The sequence below is a fragment of the Dendronephthya gigantea genome, unplaced genomic scaffold (assembly GCF_004324835.1).
Source record: "Dendronephthya gigantea isolate DGI-Jeju-01 unplaced genomic scaffold, DenGig_1.0 000033F, whole genome shotgun sequence".
In the NCBI taxonomy this organism is placed as follows: Eukaryota; Metazoa; Cnidaria; class Anthozoa; order Malacalcyonacea; family Nephtheidae; genus Dendronephthya; species Dendronephthya gigantea.
The window spans coordinates 182,207-197,885 of record NW_021163043.1 but is presented as its reverse complement, the minus strand read 5'-3'; the positions used below and the strand labels follow the sequence as shown (position 1 = coordinate 197,885).

At 36.8% G+C, this 15,679-nt stretch overlaps 2 protein-coding genes across 2 annotated transcripts; one reads left to right on the top strand and one right to left on the bottom strand.

The window, feature by feature from the left end:
- Nucleotides 1-3,396: 3,396 nt before the first annotated feature.
- On the bottom strand, nucleotides 3,397-3,858 carry LOC114525073 (biogenesis of lysosome-related organelles complex 1 subunit 5-like). Its single transcript, XM_028546281.1, has one exon. It carries the CDS (start codon nucleotides 3,856-3,858, stop codon nucleotides 3,397-3,399), a length of 462 nt encoding a protein of 153 aa, XP_028402082.1.
- Nucleotides 3,859-4,069: 211 nt separating this feature from the next.
- Nucleotides 4,070-15,380, top strand: LOC114525146 (zygotic DNA replication licensing factor mcm3-like). Its single transcript, XM_028546368.1, is given in 25 exon segments — nucleotides 4,070-4,154; nucleotides 5,092-5,204; nucleotides 5,543-5,582; nucleotides 5,662-5,744; nucleotides 5,840-5,925; nucleotides 6,384-6,514; nucleotides 6,680-6,754; nucleotides 6,829-6,912; nucleotides 7,746-7,869; nucleotides 7,872-7,930; nucleotides 8,095-8,225; nucleotides 8,534-8,688; nucleotides 8,795-8,868; nucleotides 9,596-9,730; nucleotides 9,868-9,957; nucleotides 10,416-10,500; nucleotides 10,630-10,756; nucleotides 11,286-11,346; nucleotides 11,430-11,519; nucleotides 11,946-12,035; nucleotides 12,268-12,318; nucleotides 12,995-13,095; nucleotides 13,186-13,286; nucleotides 14,531-14,645; nucleotides 14,985-15,380. Coding segments are annotated over 25 exon segments (2,472 nt in total). The 5' UTR covers nucleotides 4,070-4,085; the 3' UTR covers nucleotides 15,187-15,380.
- The last annotated feature ends 299 nt before the right edge of the window (nucleotides 15,381-15,679 follow it).

Here is a 15,679-nt window from a genome sequence, read left to right as displayed (position 1 = left end):
TCCATCCACGAAATTAGTGATGATATAATTTGGTTCAGCTTATAACGCCATAAACAATTGCTCGACAAAGCGAATTAGTTATTTGTATTTAAGCGCGATTTATTTGCTGGGATCGGATGCTCAAAAGATGGCTAATGACTAAGGTTATCTACTGGAAAAATGACTGGATCGTGACTCTTATGAGCATTAGAAAATTCCTATGTTTATAAGGCTGCATTTCCACTTGCAGAGAAATAGTTCTCTAGCGAAATATTTGCATATTTTCTTCTGAATGAAAGGAGTCGAAGTGTACTAATTTATGCAGTATTTTGTCTAAGTTCAAAGGAAAATATACAAATATTTCGCTAGCGAACTATTTCTCTCCAAGTGGAAATCCACTTTATAACCCCTTACTTTAATTTTTACCCAAAATTTAACTTTACAATTTCAAGATCGAAATAGTTTTTCATAATTATATATTTGCTATATTTTAATAGCTTTACTTAGCTTTTTAAATATTTTTATGACGGTTGAAAGAATCGCTACTCAGTGCGTGGATAACTTTATCGATCTTTCAAACAACTGGCCCTGGTTGGTTGCGGTTAAGAGCTCTGGAACAAAACTCAAAAGTAAAATATCGTTTCGCGCGAAAATTATAACTTTATAGCTCTTACCAAGTAAATATTCTGTCTTGACGCCATCAGTTCTTCAAAATAAGTTTCTTATATCATCTTAATCACTCCCTCTGTTTTCAAACAAATTTATTATAAACTTGATGTTCGCCGACGTTAATTGAAAGGCTATATATACATATACTACTTTCGGAGTTAGGATACCTTGCATACCGAAATGATTCATGATAATAGTTGGTTATAACGAGGCATATCGCGAAAGATAATTATATGACATACTACCTGGCGTGATAATGGAAAAACAGAGTTAAAAAACTTGAAGACTTGATAGGACAATGTCGAATGAAAAAAAAATCGAACTTTTTTACGGCGAGACTGATAAACTAATTCGGCTCAGTGACTGACTGACTAATGAAAATCTGAAAAGCTAATTTGGCCGCCATCTTTGTCTTTGAAGCCATATTTGAAGGTAGTTTTTTTGAGTGTTTGAACGTTTGAGACATGCAGACGTAGAGGGTAATTATCTAGGAATGTCTAGAACGATGTAAAATATAATCATTTGCTATTTTTATATAAGAATTGAACGAGAAACAGAGTCAAAAGTTTTTTTATTCAATTTTTGGCGTTATTCAAATATTACGTTCCAGTTGATATTACAGTTACTGATTCGGCTTCCTGAATAACACGACTTTATCTGGGAAAGAAAATTTTCACAGAAACTGTTCATCGTTATCGCTTGTAACATCTTGAACTGAGAGCGTCTCAGAATCAGTAAATATGGAAAGTTTGGTTGCGAAATGATTGAAAAATGTAGAAGACATATCTGCACGAAGTTGGCAAACTTGAATTAGTTTACGCGCGAAAAAGTTCGGCCGGTGACAAACTTTTCCAACCTCGTGCAAGACGATATTTTTCTTACTATTTTAATACTTCGCGACCAAATTTTCGAATTTAACTAATTTTGTGAAGCTCTTCGCCTCTTTCCAGTTGTACTTATGAATGTTGTTAGGTTTGAATTTTGTCTTATTAAAGGGAAATGGTGCAACACTTCAGTCCTCAGTGGGCAATGGCTGCATGCTGAGTGAATTCACCGTGGGAGATAGCTTCCTGCACGCAATGCGCCATATAATATGGATGTAGCGACGTGTTTTAAGGAGAATTTATGCGGCACATGGTGTGATGATGGAACACGACAATTTCAAATGCTTCCAGTTTCAATCCAAGACGAAAAAACTTTTACCCCCAATTCCGAGGATTTTCTCCTGTAAATTTTCAAGCCGCGACTCATTTGAATAAAAGCACAGTTAATAGAATATACATGCTTTGGAGAGCACATAAAACTACAATAGAACTCATCAACTATGTTGAGGTAGATTTATGCAAAAAATTGTTCCTTTCTCATCACATGTCTATTGTACTTTGCGCGGATAAACCAATAGCAATCTTTTAATTAACATACTATTCAAGTCATGGCAGAGGAGCTGAGCAAGACAAATGCCATTGGTAAATTTGGCTAAAATACAATAGACACGTGACGAGAAAGGAACCATTTTTTGCATAAACCTGAACAATAACATAGTTAATGAGTTGTATTGTACTTTTATTTAGTCTCCAAACCATGTATATTCTATTAACTGTGATAAAAGGTTTGTCCTCCTAAATTATTTTCATCTTCTAAGTGTTCAAAAAATCTCCTTTTTTCATTTTTGCTGGTCGCCGATTTTGCTCAACTATTGTCGAGCTGAGGCCACTTTTACGCGCGGTTTTGTCATTGTTTTTGAATCATATTATCTGCACTTTACATGTAGGATCATTTCCACTATAGCATGGAGTCCTTTACTTATATAATTCTAAATAGCGACATTAAATGCGGGGGGTAGTGTTACCCGCATGCCTGCAGTTTTTTTAACCCCTGGGTTCGAATTAGTGCAGTAAGACAGGCAGTAAGAAAGACACACAAATTTCCTTTATTATTAAAATTTTATTGGTTTTCTAGGATATCAATGACTTGCGTATGTGGAAACACTGTTTGAAAAACAAAATGGCGTCCAAAATGATAGCCAAATTTCACACTGTCTTGATAATTTGAATCTTGTTTCAAGTTCTTTGAAGCGGACACTTTGGCCTTCTTGTAAAAGCAAGTTCACAAAGTCTTGAGAAAACTGTCTTTCTGAAATGCCTTCGGAGTTGATTGTATTTAGAATTAATCTAGCTTTGTGACGTTGAATGAGTTATTGTCCATGAGTTCCCATACTTTCTCTTTTAACGTGTTCACAATGTCGTTTGAAACGAACAAATGAGTCTCGTCTAAATCTTCCAGCACGAACTTCCTGCCAAATGCCAAAGTTTCATCCAAATGCAACAGGAACTGTTTCAAAACAGCGTCGCTAAAAAGACGAATAAAAATAAGTGCTAATAGAGAACAGTTTTCTATATTTCTATCCCAAAGCGATATCGTAACGCCGCAAAATAGTTCGATATTTCTCACCATTCAATTAGAACGCCTTTCAAAACATTCACCATTTTGACTTTTGTTTCCACTTGAAATATCAAATTTTCAAATTCCAAACAAAAACTGCAGTCTGCTGCAAATACCTTCACGGTTTTATAAAAAAATGCAATCTTTCCACAAATTTCCCAAGACTAAAATGCACACCGCTTGTACAAAATGTTTGTACTTTCTTAACCACGCGGCTGGCGACAATTCATCCAATATTTCATTTTAATTTATTCATCAATACACTAATATTAATTTCATATTAAATATACATAGTAATCTCAAAGATTAAACTATTTTCCTTTTGTATCCTCTTGTAAACGTTGATATCTTCTTTAAGCTGTTCCATCCTTTCAATATGGCAAAGTTCAGCCTGATCTCGGGAAAAGTTAATTTTTTCCTCAATGTTTTCCACTCGTTATCCATTCTCGCCCTCCTCTCTTCCACTTTCTCCGCGTTCTCTTCCGGCAGCTTATTTTCCAGGATCGCGTTTGCTTTCGTTATCGCATTCTCGGCTCTGTCCAACACCGTTTGAACATGTTCCTTCGCCAAATCATCGACTTCTGGCAGTAAAGTTTCGATATGACCACAGTTAACACTGGCCTGATTTAGGCGCGAAAGCTCTCTATCTTTACGCTTCGTCTCAAATTCTTGAACGTAGAAGTTCACTTCTCTTTGAATAGGCCCGTGATGGTTAAACAACTTGCCATAAACATCGCCTATATCACGCACTAATTTTTCGGCAGACATTTTGGATTTTGGAATTTCCGAAATAACTTCCTGGATACTTTATGTAAAGTTCCATATTCAGTGCCGTCCGCTATCGTAATTTTCCGATTCGTCTTCGGAACTATTCGGCTGAAATGAACGAGAAATTTTGGCGGGAATATTCACGTGCACGTCGAGGGCATTTAACTATTGTGTTGTTGTTAGAAATCTGTGAAAAACCCCGAAATATCTTCCTCGATCTGTAAACGATGGCGTTGGATCCCGAACAGTACTTAAGAACAGTGCAAAGAGAGTATTTGGACTTCATCGATGATGATGTAAGTTGAATAGATTGTTTGAAATATCAATATGTATTTATATGCTGGTGCTGTATATTATTAAACTGTATCCATTATGTATAGTTATTCTTTGTACAACGGTGTTGAAATTGTTGTGTACAAAAGCGATCGGAGCGTGTTTTCATTGCATTTCTGTCTGGAGATTTAATGACCTTCTAAATCGATAGAGATTCGTGGCAAATAGTCAATTTAGAGATAGAAATATTTCTATAAAATGGAGGATGTTTATATTATTCATACGAATAATTTTACATATTACTGTATTTCTTCCTGCGTTGTAAACCTTGGTTTTCATCATCTCATGTCTGCTTCTGACGATATCGTGCAAAACGATTTTCTATTTCACTTTATATAAGTGCACGCTCCTATTAATATAAGGCCAGTAACCAGGGTGCATCCATGTAGCATATGCCAAAGATCTATTTGCTATGCTTTTTGGCTGATTTGCATGCCAATTCAATCATTTGTGTGCTGCCGTAGACAGTGCATTCGCTTAACAGTGCTTCTGGTGTGTGAAGATGTTATATTTGCATGTGTTTATTAATTACCTTTTTAATGTTCATGATTGACTCTTTGTGCAGTAGATAGCTCTTGTGTGCGAGTGACAGGCTTCAGAGGAAACATCCATTTAGGCTTCCATATAATGACTTAACAGGACATTTGTAATTTTTATTGGCGGTGCTTCAATGTAGCTGCACGTGAAACTCACCATTGACTAGCAAATTTGGTTAAGTGATTACATAACATATATTTGTTCTCATATAAACTTGTTTCTTCATCTGTCTTATACAACAAGATAGAATCCGAACTAACCAGTTGCATAGACTGAACTTTTGATGAACATGATGAGACAGAATCATTTAGACTTTCTTTCAACATGAATGGTTTGTTTTTTGAATGAAAAATATTCTTCCAGGATGACCAAGGTATTTATCATGGCAAGATCAGTGACATGATCAAGAAGGAAGGATGCAGACTCATCGTAAACATCAATGACCTGAGACGAAAGAATGAAAAACGAGCAAGCAAGTATGTGAACCACAGCCGTTGTGATAGAAAATTGTGAATTAGAGATGCAAGACTGATTATAATTGTTATCTAACATAAATTGAAAAACGTGTACTAGACCAATTATATAATTCCTACCCTGTTCTCAGATGTATTGCTCCCTTTCTAGACCCTATTTTCCCACCCTCTCCAGGCTGATGTCCTAGCTCTTTCTCTTCAGTCTTATGTCTGCTCCCTCTTTAGACTTATGTCCTCTTTGCAAATATAAAAATTGCCTCCAGATCGCTACTTAATAACAATCTTTTTTGTATTGAGTATTGTACAGTACTAGATCTGTTTGTTTATTGTAATATATCTAGGTTATTGACAGAGTCATTTGAAGAACTGACAGCATTCCAGGTAAAAATATGATCTCAAATTTGAAAAACTGAACAGATAAATATGTTAACTGTATTTTATTCATTTAAATCTATTGCAGAATGCATTGAAAGAGTTTGTTGGCTCAGCAGATGCAACATATTCAAAGAAATTTGAAGAATTTTTTGTCGGTTTTGAAGGAAGGTAAAAGTTGTGAAAAAAATTAGTTACATACATGCTTGTATGAAGATACCACAACTCAAGAATAAGTTCTTAAATTTGTTTTGGTAATTCTCTAGTTTTGGGTCAAAGCATGTCACTCCAAGAACACTCACGTCACACTTTCTTGGGACAATGATCTGCGTCGAAGGAATAGTCACAAAATGTAAGTACTATAGGCAGCACTTATTTATTAGATCAAGCTTCACCCTGATTAGCTTGGTCGAGTATACCCTAAACCAGTATTACCTAATAATCATCCTTTGCTAGATTGATCATCATTCCATAATCTGCAATTATCCTTACAACCATAGACTAATAAACAGCTATATAACTTTAAGTAAGGCACATTCACATGCGACCACACAAATTTGGAACTATGCTCAAAATCGCAGATACCTAAATTTGTCTGGACCTGTGTGAACTAGCCATATATGAATGTGAGATAATGTTATTTTAATGATGTGCAGCCATATATATACACAAGGATATGCCTGTTTGCTATCATAACATCATAACTTTAACAATCCACCATAATTTAATGATCACCCATCATCTCCCATCCCGCAACAAGTCTACCCCTCATCCAATATCTAGTTAATGTATTATTTTAATATATCACAGGTTCTCTTGTATGGCCAAAAGTTGTGCGAAGTGTTCACTACTGTCCAAAGACGAAGAAAACTTTAGAAAGAAGATACACTGATCTGACGTCATTGAATGCATTCCCAAGCAGTACTGTGTATCCAACCAAGGTAAACTGACTATCCTCACACATTTCAGATAACTTTCATAGCTTGCTGTAGTCATTTTACATTTTTTAGCAAGAAAAGGCTTTACATTTAGTAACTAACCTTAGGTCTTTTGTCATGCATTTAAAAATACATTTGTAAAATGAAGAAATAAAAAAATATTTTTAGGATGAAGAGGGTAACCCCTTAGAGACAGAATATGGCTTGTCGAAATTCAAAGATCATCAGTCATTTACGATACAGGTAAATTATGCCAGATCCTATATAATTGGTTCAATTCTGGTAATTGACATCATGGTGGTGTTTGTGTCATTTAGGAAATGCCAGAAAAAGCACCAGCTGGGCAATTGCCACGTTCAGTTGATATCATTGTTGATAATGATTTGGTCGATAGTTGTAAAGTAAGTATACTATATGCTATCAAGTATACGAAAGGTTAATTTAGTTCAGGTTTCTCTTGTAATAAATAAGAGATGATCCTTACTGAACCTCCAGGAAGAACAGTTTAGAACTGATAGAACTGATAGAGCTATCCAGTGTAAATAAAGTTAGTTTAGTTTAGGTTTCCTCAATCCTGTAGTAACACTGGATCAATAAGAGATATGATCCTTACTGGACCTCTAGGAAGAACAGTTTAGAACTTATAGAGCTATCCAGTATAAATAAAGTTAGTTTAGTTTAGGTTTCCTCCTGTGTTAACACTGGATCAATAAGAGATGATCCTTACTGGACCTTTAGAAAGAACAGTTTAGAACTGATAGAGCTATCCAGTATAAATAAAGTTAGTTTAGTTTAGGTTTCCTCCTGTAGTAACACTGGATCAATAAGAGATGATCCTTACTGGACCTTTAGAAAGAACAGTTTAGAACTGATAGAGCTATCCAGTATAAATAAAGTTAGTTTAGTTTAGGTTTCCTCCTGTAGTAACACTGGATCAATAAGAGATGATCCTTACTGGACCTTTAGAAAGAACAGTTTAGAACTGATAGAGCTATCCAGTATAAATAAAGTTAGTTTAGTTTTGGTTTCCTCCTGTAGTGACACTGGATCAATAAGAGATGATCCTTACTGGACCTCTAAGGAACAGTTTAGAACTGATAGAGCTATCCAATATAAAAAGGTTTAGTTTAGTTTAGGTTTCCTCCTGTAGTTTGAAGAGAAAATCTGTAGATCATTCAGAACTGATAGACATGACCCAACTAGACTGAACTAATCTTTCCTGTCTATTCTTCAGCCTGGTGACAGGGTTCAGGTGGTTGGAACATTCCGTTGTCTTCCGTCTAAGAGAGGTGGTTTTACATCTGGTGTCTTCAGAACCGTTCTCATTGCGAACAACGTTCAAGTTATGAGCAAAGAAGTGCGCCAACCTACACTGCGAGCGATGTGTCTAAAATAAAGAAATTTAGCAAGAACAAGAAGGTATAAATTGAATGAAATCCTGCTTGATTTTTCAGTCAAATCATATTTCTATGGTCAAAATACGTGAAAAAACTTACCAAGACTTTTCAGTATACTGTCTTCCGGGAGAGAAAAGGAAATACGATGTTTTGTGTAATTTGGTTTGTAATTATTTGAAAATTTAGGATGTGTTTAGTATTCTTGCAAATTCTCTCGCTCCGACAATTCATGGTCACGAATACATCAAGAAAGCCATTTTATGTCTTTTGCTTGGTGGTTGTGAGAAAGTTTTAGATAATGGCACCAGATTACGAGGGTATGGTGACTATAATATTATGTGGATAGTGGAAAGTGTCCAGTACTATAAATAAAGTTAGTTTAGTTTAGGTTTCCTCCTGTAGTAACACTGGATCAATAAGAGATGATCCTTACTGGACCTCTAGGAAGAACAGTTTAGAACTAATAGAGCTATCCAGTATAAATAAAGTTAGTTTAGTTTAGGTTTCCTCCTGTAGCAACACTGGATCAATAAGAGATGATCCTTACTGGACCTCTAGGAAGAACAGTTTAGAACTATCCAGTGTAAATAAAGTAATTTTAGTTTATATTAACGGCTTTCTCTAGGGACATAAACATTCTCTTGATTGGTGATCCATCAACAGCGAAGTCTCAGATGCTACGCTATGTTCTGCACACGGCCCCTCGCGCTATTCCGACCACGGGTCGTGGCTCGTCTGGCGTGGGTCTCACTGCAGCTGTCACCACAGACCCCGAGACAGGTTTGTACAGAAACCCCTCACACCAGTCCACAGCGAAACAATCTCAAAATTACACACTTTCACTCTCAAACCAATATTGCTACAACATTGCACAACATGTTTACAGGCGATCGAAGGTTGGAAGCCGGAGCCATGGTGCTGGCTGATCGAGGAGTCGTTTGCATCGATGAATTTGATAAGGTAAATATAGTTTTTCAGTAGAAGAAGGGTGATGATTTGAGTAAAGAAAGAAATGCATTATAGGTTCATTGATTATACTTTGCAAACAAAACTTCCATCAAAACTGGGGCCGGTTGTATCAAGCCCGTTTAGCTTAAACGGTGGATAAGTCAAAATTAAATTAATACTCTTACAACTCTCTTGAATGAGTCAACTTGAATATTACACAGTGAATATGTAGTTGTAAACAGTATCGATGTTTTAAGGTTAAAAACATTTAGTTTGCTTGTTGAATAAAACGATAGACTTGCTTTTTATTTTGAACTTAGCCACCGTTTATGCTAAACGGGCTTGATACAACCGGCCCCTGCTAGAAATTCAGACAATTTAGGGAGTCAGAATAAGGAAAACTCGAAGTGAAATAGAAATCCATTACTCATTTGAAACAACTTCAATAACTCTTGAAATAAACTTTATTCCGGTTTCAAATTTAGTCAGAGCTATAGTTCTTAAACATCATCACTTAATTTCGACTGGTGTCATGAAGAATAAAAAGCTGTCAAAAGATATAATCGATTAAATACTGCAGAATGGATTTCTATTTCGCGAGTACAACACCGATAGCTTAACAACTATTTACAAATCTGAAAAACAAATGTTTAAAATGACTACCGAATTACAACTGCTTTGACTTCAAATTGAATTATGGTAAAATGAACTGAGAGCTGGCGACATATTTTCGTATTAGATGAGCGACATTGATCGTACGGCAATCCATGAAGTGATGGAGCAAGGCAGAGTTACAATATCCAAGGCGGGAATCCACGCAAAACTCAACGCAAGATGCTCCGTCCTTGCCGCCGCTAATCCAGTTTGGGGAAGGGTAAAAACTATTTCATATGCTATGTTTGTTTTTCATCGCAAAAACCTAACCACGGTTGCCTTTGAATCACCTGACAACCCGTTGTTTTTCTTTAGTTTTCTCCAACTTTACAATAATTCTTGTTCTATTTCAACCAGTACGATCAATACAAGAACCCAATGGACAACATTGGTATGCAAGATTCTCTTCTGTCTCGATTCGACATGCTTTTTATTGTGCTTGATCAGGTTCGTTAAGTTTATAGTAGATTATACTTTTTATAACACCGCTAGCTTCGCAAAATCACAACAGTAACGTAATCATGCACAGATGTAACTGTATAAAACACTTAACTATGTTTATTCTTGGTGTTGTTAAATCGTAGTTTAGTCAGAATTACACGATTCTGAATGACCAATCTTTATCTAACTAATATATGGTTAAAAATTAACTATACCATTTTCTTCGACTGACCCGAGCATTTTCCGAGGTTCAACGAAGCTTTGAAGCGTTTGTGTGCGATTTTCGTCTTTTGATAGATGTGAACGAGTAATTAGTTACGAAAGTTCTGATGTATAAGAGCTCTTATTTGAACATTAGTAACTAAACCACTCGTTCACATCTATCAAAAGAAGGAAATCGCACGTAAAATTGCAGCAAAAATTGCAAATGTAAACAGCCTCTAAAATGTATCATTTTCTGTTAGATGGATCCGGAAAATGATCGGAAAATTTCGGACCACGTCCTTCGTATCCATCAGTATCGGACACCAGGGGAACAGGATGGCACAGGTATACCATGCAAGGCTTATTTCACGCTTCCAAATTCAGCTGTTAGAGCGTTAATTGGAATGGTCTAGAAATGGATTAGAATGTTCACCCACGTTTCTCGTTAAACGGGGATTTTTCTTCCATATTTAGCGCTGCCGTTTGCTCTGGGAGGTGACACCTTGGCAACTAAAGATCCTGATTTAGAGGATGAAGAGGAAGAAACTCATGTTTACGAAAAACACGACAAATTGTTGCACGGTGATCGTAAGGCGAGGAAGTAAGTGAGGTTGGCTTATCCATTATCGATGATGTGTGATCTCTGAAGAGAACAGTTTTCAATATAAGATGATCCTTACTGGACCTCTAGGAAGAACAGTTTAGAACTGATAGAGCTATCCAGTATAAATAAAGTTAGTTTAGTTTAGGTTTCCTCCTGTAGTAACACTGGATCGATATGAGATGATCCTTACTGGTCTTCTAGGAAGAACAGTTTAGAACTGATAGAGCTATCCAGTATAAATAAAGTTAGTTTAGTTTAGGTTTCCTCCTGTAGTAACACTGGATCAATAAGAGATGATCCTTACTGGACCTCTAGGAAGAACAGTTTAGAACTGATAGAGCTATCCAGTATAAATAAAGTTAGTTTAGTTTAGGTTTCCTCCTGTAGTAACACTGGATCAATAAGAGATGATCCTTACTGGTCCTCTAGGAAGAACAGTTTAGAACTGATAGAGCCATCCAGTATAAATAAAGTTCGTTTAGTTTAGGTCTCGTCGCGGTTCTCAATATTGCAATTCATTTTCAAGGGAAAAGTTGGTTTCTTTGGAGTTCATGAGAAAGTATATCCATGTCGCGAAGGCAATGAAGGTTGGTGAACCAAAGTGCTGTTGAAATATTCAATCATCTCTACTCAATGTTTGTTTGCATTTAAATTATCTGAATTTCTACAGCCATCATTAACCGATGCTGCTGCAGACAAAATTGCCCACCAATACGCGGAACTTCGCGATCAGGAAAATGTCGGCAATGAAAAAGCAAAGGTTAGTTATTACAGCCCCGTTTACACTACACTCAATTTATTGGCACGGCACGGCTAAAATGGGTACCCGTGCCATATGATCCGTGCTCGGCCTTTGTATGATTACCCTGAACACTAATAAAATTAGGTACGCGTACCCTATATAGCCGTGCCGTACCAATAAATTGACTGTAGTGTAAATTAAACGAGGCTTAAAGCTCCGTTTACACTGCCGTCAATTTATTGGCACGGCACGGCTAAAATTGGTACCCGTACCCAATTTTATTAGTGTTCAGGCTACCAAACAAAGGCCCAGCACAGATGAAATGGGTACAGGTACCCATTTTAGCCGTGCCGTGCCAATAAATCGAGTGTAGTGTAAACGGGGCTTAAATTGATGTATTTTTAAATAGAAAAGCATTCATATTCTACCGTTTAATCCCAACAGACGATGCCTGTCACAGCAAGAACTTTGGAAACATTAATTCGTCTCTCAACTGCCCACGCGAAAGCTAGACTGAGCAAAGATATTCAAGAGGTATACTTTTCGATCATTCATTTTCGATCATGGCTATTGTAGAAAATACAGTTCACTGTTTGCAAGATTATAATATATCGCCTGTATACAATTATGCACCGACGTAAGTCAAGCCAATGTACTTTTAAAGGATTGTTCGTTTTTAAGGCACCGTAATCCTTGGTCCTTGAAATTCCTTGCTTCAAAACTAATGCATTTACTTTATATATTTCTATATCGTTTGTGAACTTAGGTCGATGCGGAGGCAGCCATAGATATGGTTTCTTTTGCCTATTTTCATAAGGTAGGTCTGCCGGAGAGGCATTGAATGTGTTTAAATTGCTTTGGCAAGTCAAACAGCGGAAACCTTGGGCTCTAATCGATTCATTTGGTCAAGCACCGATTGTGAATATCTTTGGTGTGAGGAAGTCGGGGAAAATCCCAGCCGGCTAAAATTGAAGCACTTGAATGCATCTTCGTGTGCTCGACTGGAAAAGTGAAAAAAAAAACATGGTAGAAATTATGTAACGAGAATCCACGAATATAATCACTCAACTTTAATCCAAAACCTAACCCTAACCTGATTAGATTAGGGATTAAATTCGTGGATTCTGGATACGGAGTTGTTACCTAAAAACCATATCTTCCTTGGAATGAAATTAAGTGAAACAGGAAACGATCCAGTGTAGTTTGGTACGGGGGGGTCTAGGGCAGTCTCAGGCCATGGGATGGGGGGGCGAACGCCAGCTGCAAAAGATATTAGAGTGTGTGTTTCGTCGAAAAAAATACAAAAATATGATGAGAGTTTTTGCCTTGAGAGCTTGAGGTAAGACACTGCCTTGGTATCCAAATTTGCACCCCTTCTCTATACCCCTTTGGCCAAGCTAGGGGAAAGGGGTACGCACTCCCCCTCCCCCCCGGCGCACCCCCAGGTGAATCAATTCCCGGAGTGAAATCATAGCAACATTTTATTGATTCAGGTTGCAAAGAAAGACAATGAAAAAGAGAAGAGAAAACGCCGAGGAAGTGACGAAGCGGAGAGTGAGGAAGAACAAGAAATCCAAGATGGCGCCCGGGAAAAGTGAGAGTTTATAAATGGGTTGCCTGGCGTTCGCACTTGTTTTCAACGTTTTCTTACAATATTTTTTTGTTTTTAAACTGCTTCGCTAAGGCGGAAATCGAAACGGCAGAAAAAACCGAGAAGAGAAGGCGAGGAGGCAGATCCGTTTGACTTTGAAGAAGAAGAAGATGAAATCCCTGAAAAACCAACTGGTATGTCACAGTGAATTGTAATGAAACCGGTGAACTCTACTATAATACATCTATTTTAGTTCAATGAATGAAGTCTGGAACGCTAACTTCTATATACAGTTCGGCGTTTATATACTTGGTTGAAGCCAAAAATGAAAGCAAAAACCTGAGTTTTTTTTTACTCTGTTTCTCGTTCAATTTTTATAAATTAGCAAATGATTGTATTTTGCATAGTTCTAGACGTTCCTATAGATAATTGCTCTTTACGTCCGTCTCGAAAGTTCGAAAACTCAGAAAAGCTACCTTCAAATTTGGCTTCAAAATGGCGGCCAAGTTATAGCGTTCCAGGTTTTATTACAGTTCTCTGGTATGTGACAGTAAAAAAACAAAAACTATCGCTTTAAAATCATTAAAATGATTAAATGTGGCTGAACGAGATATGAAGAATTATCAAGCCAAATTATCAAGCCGAAGTTTGTCGTTATCAATCAGAGCCGAAGGCTGAGGTTGATAACGATAAACTAACGCTTGATAATTCTTCATATCATGTAGAAACCGAATTCAATAATTGATTTATTATTTATTTAAACGCACAAACATGACAACTTTGTTGGCTCAAATTTGTGTCAGTGTCACATTCCCGCTCCCTGGGACCGACGTGAATGTCTTCGCCATTGGCGTGACCTCTGACGTGAAATACGACTGCTTCGTGCAGTTATGACGTAATAGTGTGCGTAAACAGAGTAATATCTCACGTTATGACGTCACTGTTGGATTTCACGTATAGCTATTAGCCAATCAGAAGCTTTTGAATGGTTTGACATGAAAAGATATCAATGCATGTATCTTTCCTTTTGTGTTCTGTTCTTTCCTTCTGTTTTATTTATAGACTCGAAAATGGAATAATATCCGTATATTTTTCAAATGTGTTTATTAGCCCAGTAATCAAAACCCGTAACTCGTCCAAACTTTCTAGAGAGCATTTTGAAATAATATGATATTAACACTGACAGTAAACCGAATCTTTGCCCACGAAAACACCAAAAACGTGCAAGGTTTTACCAGTAGATTTTCACATGAAAACATGATTTATGGCCGGCGCTGTGATGATGTGATTACCAGAAATTTGTTAATGTAAATATATAAAACCTTTGGTCGCGTAATCTTACAATGGTGATTGTGATAAATAAGCTTTGTTTTGCAGCATTCTCGCTGAGAAATAATCACACAATATCAAAGATGTCTTGTTTTGTTCTGTTTTTTAGATGTTGTTGACCAGATGAGGAAAAGACGAACAAAGTCTTCGGATAAAGACGGGGTTGAGGAAGATGCAACGTCAATGGAGACTGAAGGTTCAGCTGAGACTCTTCCTAAAGAACGGTTAGTTAGTGTTTTGGATTTAAGGCCCTGTTACACGGTGCAATTTTTCTTACAACTTGCAATGCAATTCTACTTTTAAGATATGTAAATTAGTGAAGAGTCTTGCAGAAGAAAAGTGTATGTAATCAACACAAAAGTTTCGTTGTTCCTACGTATACATTTCTCAAAAGTAGAATTGCATTGCAAGTTGCAAGAAAAATTGCACCGTGTAACAGGGCCTTTACTCTTAGCAAATATATGCGATTTCAATTTGAAATGCTCGTTGTTTACACTCCGTCACAAGAGATCTCTTATCTCAAGAAACGCCAGTACAATACTGAATATTGCTTTAAAATACAGATTGGAGACCTTCAAATCGTCGCTTTCAAAAACGTTCGCGGATGCGCATGTCCAGTCTTTGTCCATCGATGACGTCACCGCTGGAGTGAATCAAGGTGAAGACTCGGACCAGTTCTCCGAGCGTGAAATTCGAGCTGCTCTAAGCGTCATGATGGAAGCGAACCAAGTTATGGTCTATGAAGATCGTATTTTCCTTATTTAGCCCAACGTGAACCCTCCTAACATACTCTATCCAAATGTATCCATATGCTCAAAGCCCGCCTTTTTTGCAACAACGCAAAATTTGTGATTGTGATTACTGTTCTGTGTTATAAATTACAGTTGTTATTATATGTAGGTCTGTGACAAGTCATACAACTATTTTGAGAAATTGGCGATTAATAAAAGCGAGAGATAACCCTTAATTGTGTTACTAGTGGATAACTTATGAATTTCAAAATATTGCGTTTCCAAGATGACCGTTAAAGGACCACTCTCAGAGGTGTGAAATATCATTATATCATTATTATTAATTTTGCTGCAATTTGCTGGCTTGAAGTCCCTTGAACATGGCTGAGAAATGATTTTATAGCCATTTTCTTCGATAAAAGGCCCAAAACTTTAATTTTTTACCTAAATTTGTACTCTGGCGTACCTATTTTTCGTTCAGGTCGCGATTCAAAATTTATGTATATTTTGCAGGTTGTTATTACTGT

What these genes read in the sequence shown, in the direction of transcription:
- LOC114525073 (XM_028546281.1), bottom strand. Translation starts at nt 3,858, where the DNA reads ATGTCTGCCGAAAAATTAGTGCGTGATATAGGCGATGTTTATGGCAAG.